General features: G+C 44.2%; 2 protein-coding genes across 19 annotated transcripts in view; one reads left to right on the forward strand and one right to left on the reverse strand.

Moving 5' to 3' along the window:
• Positions 1–12,211, reverse strand: part of LOC110504742 (peripheral plasma membrane protein CASK) — a 245,582-nt gene that overhangs the window by 80,019 nt on the left and 153,352 nt on the right. For all 18 annotated transcript variants that reach the window (XM_090230389.1, XM_090230392.1, XM_090230388.1 and 15 more), the window contains one exon: positions 1,257–1,359. In XM_090230389.1, coding sequence (XP_090086515.1) covers positions 1,257–1,359 — 103 coding nt within the window. The remainder of the gene's footprint in view (positions 1–1,256; positions 1,360–12,211) is intronic.
• On the forward strand, positions 5,598–8,375 carry LOC110520581 (putative G protein-coupled receptor 34). Its single transcript, XM_090230395.1, has one exon. It carries the CDS (start codon positions 7,051–7,053, stop codon positions 7,525–7,527), a length of 477 nt encoding a protein of 158 aa, XP_090086521.1. The 5' UTR covers positions 5,598–7,050; the 3' UTR covers positions 7,528–8,375.

Raw genomic sequence — 12,211 nt, forward strand, 5'->3', positions numbered from 1 at the left:
CTTGTTCGATATTACCGCATGGTCGGAACTAGAAGCACAAGCATTTCGCTACACTCGCATTAACATCTGCTAACCATGTGCATGTGACAAATACAATTCGATTTGATTTTGAAATGTATCGTTTTACAGGGTCAGCCATAGGACGCCTCTGGAGGTACGTGCTTTGCTCAAGGACACATCAGGTATTCAAACCAGTGACCTTTCAGTTATTGGCTCAAAATTCTCACTTTCAAGTTAAAACACATAGGGAACTGTTCAGACGAACAACAGAGTCGTGGTTAGTAAGAGGAAGTTGGGTTATTGGGTCACCTAGTCAAACCATTGTCTGAAGAAAGCTTATATATGTCATTGATATGAGTAATGCATTACAGGGTTGAAGATACATTTCTAGTTCTTCCTGAGTCAGTGTGAATGGATAGCACCGTGGAGCACAGTGTGTATGTTTATCTTGGCTGCTGTTAAAACACACATTTAAAGGTGATGTTAACTCAACAATTAATTCATACAGCTGGTACATGTGGCAAAGACATTGAAGAGATAGTTCACCCCAAAGTTTGTCCGATTAGATGGTGCCAATATTTCCCATTTATTTGGTTGTATTATTAATGAACCCATGAAGGCCCAGATACTCTCTGTCCTATGTCTGAAATGTTTGTACAAACAGCAGAAAAAATATGAAAAGTACAAGTTTGCAAGTACAGATTACGTTGACAAAGGTTGTAGCATTTCTGTTTTTGAGAAAGCAGAGCGAGAAGTGAGAAGCTATGTTACTCACTAGCATAAAAACTGGCCATGCATTCTAAATGGTATACTAGTGTGGATATTGGAACATACAGGTGTGAGATCTTGAGCCAGTTTGCAACAGCAGGAAAATAGTCCTGCACCAAGAGGAAATGTAAATTATTATGTGGATTGTAATTAATGGACATTTTTCTAGGGGTTGGTACATTGCTTGTATGGGAAAATCAAGTCTGAAATTTCAAGGTGGAAATTACAAACATAAGCCTTTTTAAACCTCAAATACACTACAGGTTTTACATTTCCTGCATTGCACAAAAGTTATCTTCCATCAGGGTAATCAAACTAAGATCCTACATCTGTAAACACGATATAGCCTCTTTTACAATATCCACACTAGCATACCATTTAGAAGACATGGCGCCAGTACATTCTTCTTCATTCCATGTGGTATGCTAGTGTGGATCTTGGACAGAGCCTGACAGCCAGACATTTCCAGCATGCATTGCGTTGCTTACCTCCAGCCACCAGTCCTGACTCTCCCAGTTGGATGGCCACGCCAAACCCTCCCAGCTTCACTGGAGCACTGTTCTCTTTAGACGCCAGGAGGACACAATGGGGCTGGATGGTGGGGTGGGGGTGGGGTGGGGGGGGGGGGAAGAGAGAGAGAGAGAACATGTATAAATTATTTTATAGAATACAGTAGCTACTATAATATACAGTGCTTTCGGAAAGTATTCAGATCCCTTCCCCTTTTCCACATTTTGTTAGGTTACAGCCTTATTCTAAAATTGATTAGATAAAATGAAAATCCTCATCAATCTACGCACAATAAGGTCCCACAGTTGACAATGCATGTCAGAGCAAAAACCAAGCCCTGAGGTCGAAGGAATTGTCCGTAGAGCTCAGAGACAGGATTGTGTCGAGGCACCGATCTGGGGAAGGGTACCAAAAAAATTCTGCAGCATTGAAGGTCCCCAAGAACACAGTGGCCTCCATCATTCTTAAATGGAAGAAGTTTGGAACCACAAAGACTCCTAGAGGTGGCCGCCCGGCCAAACTGAGCAATCGGGGGAGACCAAGAACCAGATGTTCACTCTGACAGAGTTCCTCTGTGGAGATGGGAGAACATTCCAGAAGGACCATCTCTGCAGCACTCCACCAATCAGGCCTTTATGGTAGAGTGGCCAGACGGAAGCCACTCCTCAGTAAAAAGGCACATAAAAGCCTGCTTAGAGTTTGCCAAAAGTTACGTAAAGGACTCTAAGACCATGAGAAACAAGATTCTTTAGTCTGATGAAACCAAGATTGAACTCTTTGGCCTGAATGCCAAGCATCACGTCTGGAGGAAACCAGGCACCATCCCTACGGTGAAGAATGGTGGTTGCAGCATCATGCTGTGGGGATGTTTTTCAGCGGCAGGGACTGTGAGACTAGTTAGGATCAAGGGAAAGATGAACGGAGCAAAGTACAGAGAGATCGTTGATGAAAACCTGCTCCAGAGCACTCAGGACCTCAGACTGGGGCGACAGGTTCACCTTCCAACAGGACAAGAACTCTAAGCACACAGCCAAGACAACGCAGGAGTGGCTTCAGGACAACATTCTGAATGTCCTTGAGTGGCCCAGCCAGAGGCCGGACTTGAACACGATCGAACATCTCTGGAGAGACCTGAAAATAGCTATGCAGTGACGCTCCCCTGACAGAGCTTAAGAGGATCTGCAGAGAATAATGGGAGAAATTCCCCAAATACAGGTGTGCCAAGCTTGCAGCGTCATACCCAAGAAGACTCAAGGCTGTAATCGCTGCCAAAGGTGCTTTAAAAAAGCACTGACTAAAGGATCTGCATACTTATGCATACTTATGTAAATGTGATATTTCTGTTTAAATTAAAAAACAACAACATTTGCATACATTTCTAAAAACAATTTTTGCATTGTCATTATGGGGTATTGTGTAGATTGAAAGGAATTTTTTTTGGAATCCATCTTAGAATAAGGCTGTAACGTTACAAAATGTGGAAAAAGTCAAGGGGTCTCAATACTTTATGAATGCACTGTATAACCTAACATTTATATGCAACTACAGTTGCATAAATAACTCTAAACTAAGCATATAGGAGGACCTGATTCTTTGTTAACCACTCAACACAGAATAGCCGCATGTGCGCATTCCCTCAGAAAACATTTTGGGAAAATATCCTTTCTATTTTACTCAGCTATGTTCAGTTGTATTCATCATATTGTAAAATAAAAATAAATGCCACAGAGTTCTAAGCAAATCTTGTCTGCTAAATGAACTAGTGTAGCCCACAGCCATATGGCATAGCCCGATCAGGGCCTAACATAAGTACAACTCAGAATATGTTATTCTGTTCTTGAGAAATAGGCTACATCAAATCAAACTAATTATTTGTCACATGCGCCGAACACAACAAGTGTCGTCCTTACAGTGAAATGCTCACTTACAAGCCCTTAACCAACAGTGCAGTTCAAGAAAGAGTTAAGAATATATTGACCAAATAAACTAAAGTAAAAAAAGAATAACAAAGTAACACAATAAAATAACAATAACGAGGCTATATACAGGGGGTACCGGTACTGAGTCAATGTGCGGGGGTACAGGTTAGTCTAAGTAATTTGTACATGTAGGTAGGGGTAAAGTGACTATGCATAGATGATAAACAGTGAGTAGCAGCAGTGTAAAAACAAATAGGGGGGGGGTCTCAATAGTCAGGGTGGCCATTTGATTAATTGTTCAGCAGTCTTATGGCTTGGAGGTAGAAGCTGTTAAGGAGCCTTTTGGTCCTATACTTGGTGCTCCGGTACCACTTGCCGTGTGGTACCAGAGAGAACAGTCTATGACTTGGGTAACTGGAGTCTATGACAATTTTTTGGGCCTTCCTCTGACATTTTCTTCATATCATGGTTCTTTAGACCTGTCAAAAATAAAAATTGTGTAGGCTATATTACATGGATTTATTATACTTTTTAAAATGTAGATGTTCTAAAGGTCCACATCAGTGGCTTGTATGCTACGTGTGGAAGCTAGGAGATGCAAACTGTGTTTATGTTAATTAACGGTCAATTAGTGTAAGTCCGGAAGTTATTTGCATGACAATCACCGCCTGACAAAATGTCATGACCGCCACAGCCCTGGCCATTAGCCCTAGACCGCCACAGCCCTAGCCATTAGCCCTAGACCACCACAGCCCTAGCCATTAGCCCTAGACCGCCACAGCCCTGGCCATTAGCCCTAGACCGCCACAACCCTAGCCATTAGCCCTAGACCGCCACAGTCCTAGCCATTAGCCCTAGACCGCCACAGCCCTAGCCATTAGCCCTAGACCGCCACGGCCCTAGCCATTAGCCCTAGACCGCCACGGCCCTAGCCATTAGCCCTAGACCGCCACAGCCCTAGCCATTAGCCCTAGACTGCCACAGCTCTAGCCATTAGCCCTAGACTGCCACAGCCCTAGCCATTAGCCCTAGACCACCACAGCCCTAGCCATTAGCCCTAGACCGCCACAGTCCTAGCCATTAGCCCTAGACCGCCACAGTCCTAGCCATTAGCCCTAGACCGCCACAGTCCTAGCCATTAGCCCTAGACCGCCACAGCCCTAGCCATTAGCCCTAGACCGCCACAGCCCTAGCCATTAGCCCTAGACCGCTACAGCCCTAGCCATTAGCCCAAGACCGCCACAGCCCTAGCCATTAGCCCTAGACCGCCACAGCCCTAGCCATTAGCCCTAGACCGCCACAGCCCTAGCCATTAGCCCTAGACCGCCACAGCCCTAGCCATTAGCCCTAGACCGCCACAGCCCTAGCCATTAGCCCTAGACCGCTACAGCCATTAAAACATCATTAAAGAAACCTATACATCGAAGACAGTGCTGCTTTCACTACCAGCTGTTTGAAGACTCGCTCCAATGAAGAACCCACACATACGTTTCAATATTCTCATACAAGGACAACGATCGCAACACAAACTCAAGTTACTTTTGTCTCTATTTAGTATTCCATTTTTTTGTTTTTCTCAAAATGGTGGGTTGGACCAAGGGTTAGGTTACGGCTAGTTCTGGCTGGTAGATTAAAACTGGGCTGATGCTTGAACCATAGTGGCTACTAAAACATTGTTTCGATAACATAGAAGGTCTCAATGACATTAGAAAGGCTGTAGGTGGGACACAGCACAAAAAATATCTGCAATCGCGGTTATATATAACTAATATGCATACTTCAGGTATGCTGTATAATTAGTGTATATTGGCGGTCTGTGCTGTTGGTGGTTGCTCTAGCATGTGTAATCAGCAGTGGGCTGAGCCCTCATCAGATTCTGCACTTTAACGTTTCACAGCTTTCGAGACTAGAGCACAACTGAAGGCTGCAAAGCAGAGGAGAGGAAAGAGAGAGTGGAAGAACAGCAGATACTGTGGGTTCTAAAGAAGAGAACCTAAAGAACTGGAACCTTCGACTACAGCCATCTATTTGGAACAGCTCCACTTTTCTAAGAAAGAGGGAGAAAGAGCTAGAGCAAAACAGACTGGATTAAGAAATAAAAGACATACTGGATTAAGAAAATAAAAAACAGACTGGATTAAGAAAATAAAAACAGACTGGATTAAGAAAATAAAAACAGACTGGATTAAGAAAATAGAAAACAGACTGGATTAAGAAATAAAAGACATACTGGATTAAGAAATAAAAGACATACTGGATTAAGAAATAAAAGACATACTGGATTAAGAAATAAAAGACATACTGGATTAAGAAATAAAAGACATACTGGATTAAAAAATAAAAGACATACTGGATTAAGAAATAAAAGACATACTGGATTAAGAAAATAAAAGACATACTGGATTAAGAAAATAAAAGACATACTGGATTAAGAAAAGAAAGTGGAACTATTAATCTCTGAGAGAGAGAGAAAGAGATATTTTGCCACAAAAGCACATTCACAAAGAGAGAAGAGAAATCACATGTCAAATGGACACAATTCACTCGGTGAGTACTGTGTGTATTGAATGAAAAGATGTTGCCAGATTTAAAGGGTAAGGCAAAATCTCCTTCTTTATGTGCTGTGTGTCACGCCCTGACCTTAGAGAGCCTTTTTATGTCTCTATTTGGTTTGGTCAGGGTGTGAATTGGGTGGGCATTCTATGTTTTGTATTTCTTTGCGTTTGGCCGAGTGTGGTTCCCAATCAGAGGCAGCTGTCTATCGTTGTCTCTGATTGAGAACCATACTTAGGTAGCCTTTTTTCCCCACCTATGTTATGTCCTTGTATTGTTGCTGTTGAGCCCTACAAGGCTGCACGTTTTGTTGGTTCTCGCTTTCTTGTTTTTTCTGGTTATCATTAAAGAATATGATTAACCTACCCCACGCTGCATCTTGGTCTAATTCCACCAACGACCATCGTTACACTGTGAGAGATTGTGTTGTGAATTATTGTGTTGCCATTCTTATTTCAAACCAAACCCATTGTTTCTTTGATTACGTCAATTCCAAATGACATTCTCACAGAGCAAAGAGCAAGCTCTTTCCTTTTACTGGATAGAGCCCAAAGTAATGGAACTACACTGCTACAAAATACCAACCACAATATTTTCCAACCATTTCAAGGTTTAACTGGCGGGTCTCTGAAGTATTTTGCAAGGTGATAATGTGTTGTTGAATTAAAGACATACTCTGTATTTTTTAAACCTCCCGCTTGGGGCAGGATGTGTCAATGTGTAGTAGATACATGCATAATCTATGAGCAGAATTACTGTTTTACCTCAATTAGCCACTTGAGAATTCAAGTAAAAATCTGTTCTTCCCCTCTTGTTTCCCTATAGGCCCGGTAGTGTAGTCAGTAGTGGTCAGTCAGCTGGGCAGTATGTGCTCAGTGCCCGAGTGATGTATAATGAATGATTAGTGGATTAGCTGCTGATCTGGACCTAAATCGTCCAGTTTGGCCTCCTGCCATCAAAACAGACCAGCACTAATGAGAGCGAAGAACTTTCCCAAGAGAACTATCTGGAAGAACCAAGAAACACATTCACTTAATCCTGAATTGAGTTACAACAAAACACAACTGCTTCCCACTCGCCAAAAAACCCAGTCAGGCTGACTTTTGTTTGATTTAAGGAGGTAGACAATGTTTCTGGCTGAAACTGTATTTTCTTCACTTTGTCCGGCAGGACTGAGAACTGAAGAGTGAAACCGACATCATGATGAACATCTTCCCCGCCATTCGTCACTGCCTTTCCCTTTTCCAACTCCTCCCACCCAATCGTCACCACGGAGAAAACCTTCACGACCCTCTTGCCCATGATCCCTGACCCCAGGGAGTACGGTCACCTTGACGACATCTCCCTCCGGATCCCTCTAGCTGTCCTTTACTCAGTCCTCTTCGTCTTGGGCCTGACCGGCAACATCCTGGCTCCAAAAATAACTGTCAGAGTGTTCCTCATCAACGTAGCTTTAGCCGACCTGCTACTGGTAATTTGTCTTCCATTCAGAGTGCTCTACCACAGTAAAGCAAACCGCTGGGACCTGGGCCCCAACCTCTGTAAGGTAGTGGGGAACCTCTTCTATATGAACATGTACATCAGTATCACCTTTTTAGGGTTAATCAGTGTGGATCGCTATCTGAAGATCCAGCGTGACGCCAGGGGCCAGTACCACCTCAAGGCCACCAGATGGAGCTCCGCCATCTGTGGGACAATCTGGGTCCTGGCCCTTGCCTCAGTCATACCCATGATCCTCATCTCAGAGGGCAACGAGGAGTCTGACAAGTGGGTTTAATTTTTCATGTTTAAAAAATATAATCCTTATTTTTCAAGGTGAACTTTGTTGATATTCTTTATTTCAGTAGGTTCCAGATTTTGAACAATTACACAAATAATTATTTTATACGAATCCCCCAGGTGTTTCCAGCGTGCGAAGGGGAAGGCCTACTTTAACCTTTTCCTGGTTGCCACGTTCTGGCTCGTGTTTGTCTGCCTTGTGGTGTCTTATGGGAAAATCGGCCTCAGGCTGCTGAGGATGTCGAGAGAGAAACCGGACTTCCCCAAGGCACCCCGCTACACCTGCACAGCAAGGAAGTCGTTCTTCGTCCTCTTCCTGTTTACCGTCTGCTTCGTCCCTTATCACATGGTCCCGGTGTTCTACGTCATCTCCCAGATCAGCGACACTTCCTGCTTCTGAAGGGGCAATTTCGACAAAGCCAATGAAGTGGTGTTGCTACTCTCCACCCTCAACAGTTGCCTAGACCCTGTGATGTACTTCCTGTTATCGGCATCTGTGAGGAAAGAGACCCTCCGATTGATCAATAACGTGTTCCAACTGAGGGACCTGGAGGCCAGTGTGGATAGTGGGAGGAGCCTCGGGGAGCAGCCAACTGTTAGTTTCATCAGTAATCCGAGGAGTAAAATAACTGTCCAGCCCTGCCTTTAAGTGACAGAATTGTTTTTAGACATTAAAAGGTTGGGAAACTATATTAACATAAATGTTCATACTATTGGTGTATAGTAAATACTGCAACATTGGTCCACAGTGAAAACCAAAGCATCGATTTGTCATAAATACTTCATTTTATTTTTTATTTTTTTTACAGTAAATGCATTTACAATAAAGAAAGACTTGTTACATCAGAGAATGAGAATAGTTGACCACAGCAAGTAGTACAACAAGTCATATACAGTCAATGAACTAAGTAGACCAGACCAAGCTACTACCGCATTGGTGCCTATGAGAGAGCCAACCCTTAAAACTTATTTGGAATAGGGGGCAGCATTTTCACTTTTGGATGAATAGCGTGCCCAGAGTGAACTGCCTCCTTCCCAGATGCTAATATATGCATATTATTATTAGTATTGGATAGAAAACACTCTGAAGTTTCTAAAACTGTTTGAATGATGTCTGTGAGTATAACAGAACTCATATGGCAGGCAAAAACCTGAGAAAAAATCCAAACAGGAAGTGGGAAATCTGAGGTTTGTAGTATTTGAACTCACCCCTTATTGAATAGTGGGATATTGGTTATGTTGCACTTCCTAAGGCTTCCACTGGAAGCCGTCTTTAGAAACTTGAATGGGGATTCTACTGGGATTCTACAAGATTACTTGTTATTACTGCATTGTCGGAACTAGAAGCACAAGCATTTCGCTACACTCGCATTAACATCTGCTAACCATGTGTATGTGACAAATAAAATTTGATTTGATTTGATTTGATTACTGTGATGTGGAGCCGGATGGGAGCTCTTTGAGTCAATGGTCTGCCTACAGCCTCGTTCTCAGTCACGCGCTTTCACTTGAGAGGTAGCTGTTGTTCCATTGCTTTTCAACAGGAAAATGGAATTCTCCGGTTGGAACATTATTTTAACTTTTATGATAAAAACATCCTACAGATTGATTCTATACTTAGTTTGACAAGTTTCTTCGACCTGTAATATAACATTTTGAACGTTTCGTCCGAATGGACCAAATTGCGCATTTGGATTTATAGGCCTACTGGCTGCCTTTCACCTACACATAGGGGAGGAATCAGAAAGAGCAGTATTGGATCAGTACTCTTTGTATTTTGGTTGTTATCAGTTAACAAAATTCTCAGAGCAGGCTCAACTTGCCCGACTGACAGAATTGACATAAAGTGTCTGTCTTTCACTTAAACAATGGGGAGGAAACAGAAAGACCAGTTTTAGAATACTGGAATTCTTTACAGTTTCACACATACCACAACAACATAATTGTCCAATGAGGCAACCTCAGCAGAGCAGGCTCAACATGCGCCACTGCTCAGTTAACTTGCCCTGGCAAAGGGCAACCCTTAATGTAAATTCCTGTAATATGCAGCAACATTTTTTGCCCACAGTAACACAGGATGTGTGACAGTGAGAAAGAGAGAGATAGATCAAGTCTTTGTGAGGTGAGAGCGAGGGAGGTACAATATTTAGATGAAGTGAGAGATACACAGCCAGTGAGCTAGACAAAGTTAAAAGGAAGTGTTCATGTCAGAGGCTAGTCAAAGCTGGATCTGGACTCCTGAGTGGCGCAGCGGTCTAAGGCACTGCATCGCAGTGCTAGCTGTGCCACTAGAGATTCTGGGTTTGAGTCCAGGCTCTGCTGCGACCGGGAGACCCATGGGCGGAGCACAATTGGGCCAGCGTCGTCCGGGTTAGGGGAGGATTTGTCAGGCAGGGATGTTCTTGTTCCATCATGCACTAGCGACTCATGTGGTGGGCCGGGTGTAGTGCACGCTGACATGGTTGCTAGGTGTACAGTGTTTCCTCCGACACATTGGTGCAGCTGGTTTCTGGGTTAAGTGGGCAGTGTGGCTTGGTTGGGTTGTGTTTCAGAGGATGCACGGGAGTTGCAGTGATGAGACAAGGCTGTAACTACTGATTGGATACCATGAAAAAGGGGTTACAAATAAATTCAAATCAAATCAAAGTTTATTTGTCACGTGCGCCGAATACAACAGGTGTAAATATTACAGTGAAATGCTGACTTACAGGCTCTAACCAATGGTGCCAAAGACAAAGAAAAGGTGTGTGTGTGTGTGTGTGTGTGTGTGTGTGTGTGTGTGTGTGTGTGTGTGTGTGTGTGTGTGTGTGTGTGTGTGTGTGTCTGTATGTGTGTGTGTGTGTGTCTGTATGTGTGTGTGTGTGTGTGTGTGTGTATGTGTGTGTGTGTGTGTATGTGTGTGTGTATGTGTGTGTGTGTGTGTGTGTGTGTGTGTCTGTATGTGTGTGTGTGTGTGTGTGTGTGTATGTGTGTGTGTGTGTGTAAGTAGAGAAATAAAACAACAGAAAGACATTTGAAAAAAGAGTAGCAAGGCTATATACAGACAGACACCTGTTAGTCAGGCTTATTGAGGTAGTATGTACATGTAGGTATCGTTAAAGTGACTGTGCATATATGATGAATAGAGAGTAGCAGAAGCGTAAGAAGAGGGGTTGGTGGGTGACGGGACACAATGCAGATAGCCCGGTTAGCCAATGTGCGGGAGCACTGGTTGGTCGGGCCAATTGAGGTTGTATGTACATGAATGTATAGTTAAAGTGACTATGCATATAAGCTAAACAGAGAGTAGCAGCAAAGAGGCATTGGTTACCTGTTCAGGAGGCTTATGGCTTGGGGGTAAAAACTGTTGAGAAGCCTTTTTGTCCTAGACTTGGCACTCCGGTACCACTTGCCATGCAGTAGTAGAGAGAACAGTCTATGGCTGGGGTGGCTGGGGTCTTTGACAATTTTTAGGGTCTTCCTCTGACACCGCCTGGTGTGGAGGTCCTGGATGGCAGGCAGCTTTGCCCCATTGATGTACTGGGCTGTACGCACTACCCTCTGAAGTGCCTTGCGGTCAGAGGCCGGGCAATTGCCGTACCAGGCAGTGATGCAACCGGTCAGGATGCTCTCGATGTTGCAGCTATATAACCTTTTGAGGATCTCAGGACCCATGCCAAATCTTTTTAGTTTCCTGAGGGGGAATAGGCTTTGTCGTGCCCGCTTCACGACTGTCTTGGTGTGTTTGGACCAATCTAGTTTGTTGTTGATGTGGTCACCAAGGAATTTGAAGCTCTCAACCTGCTCCACTACAGCCTCGTCGATGAGAATGGGGACATACTCGGTGCTCCTTTTCCTGTAGTTCACAATCATCTCCTTAGTCTTGGTTACATTGAGGGATAGGTTGTTATTCTGGCACCACCCGGCCAGGTCTCTGACCTCCTCCCTATAGGCTGTCTCGTCGTTGTCGGTGATCAGGCCTACCACTGTTCTGTCGTCAGCAAACTTAATGATGGTGTTGGAGTTGTGCCTGGCCATGCAGTCGTGGGTAAACAGGGAGTACAGGAGGGGACTGAGCACGCACCCCTGGGGAGCTCCAGTGTTGAGGATCAGCGTGGCAGATGTGTTGCTACCTACCCTCACCAACTGGGGGCGGCCTGTCAGGAAGTCCAGGATCCAGTTGCAGAGGGAGGTGTTTAGTCCCAGGATCCTTAGCTTAGTGATGAGCTTTGAGGGCACTATGGTGTTGAACGCTGAGCTGTAGTCAATGAACAGCATTCTCACAAAGGTTTTCCTTTTGTCCAGGTGGGAAAGGGCAGTGTGGAATGCAATAGAGATTGCATCATCTGTGGATCGGTTTGGGCGGTATGCAAATTGGAGTGGGTCTAGGGTTTCCGGGATAATGGTGTTGATGTGAGCCATTGCCAGCCTTTCAAAGCACTTCATGGCTACAGATGTGATGGCTACGGGTCTGTAGTGTTCTTGGGCACAGGGACTATGGTGGTCTGCTTGAAGCATGTTGGTATTACAGACTCAATCAGGGACATGTCGAAAATGTTAGTGAAGACACCTACCAGTTGGTCAGCACATGCCCGGAGCACACGTCCTGGTATTCCATCTGGACCCGCAGCCTTGTGTATGTTGACCTGTTTAAAGGTCTTACTCACGTCGGCTATGGAGAGTGTGATCACACAGTCATCCGG

Source organism: Oncorhynchus mykiss, chromosome 3 (genome assembly GCF_057628025.1).
Source record: "Oncorhynchus mykiss isolate SJ-2025 chromosome 3, ASM5762802v1, whole genome shotgun sequence".
NCBI classification, from domain to species: domain Eukaryota; kingdom Metazoa; phylum Chordata; class Actinopteri; order Salmoniformes; family Salmonidae; genus Oncorhynchus; species Oncorhynchus mykiss.

What these genes read in the sequence shown, in the direction of transcription:
- LOC110520581 (XM_090230395.1), top strand. Translation starts at nt 7,051, where the DNA reads ATGATCCCTGACCCCAGGGAGTACGGTCACCTTGACGACATCTCCCTC.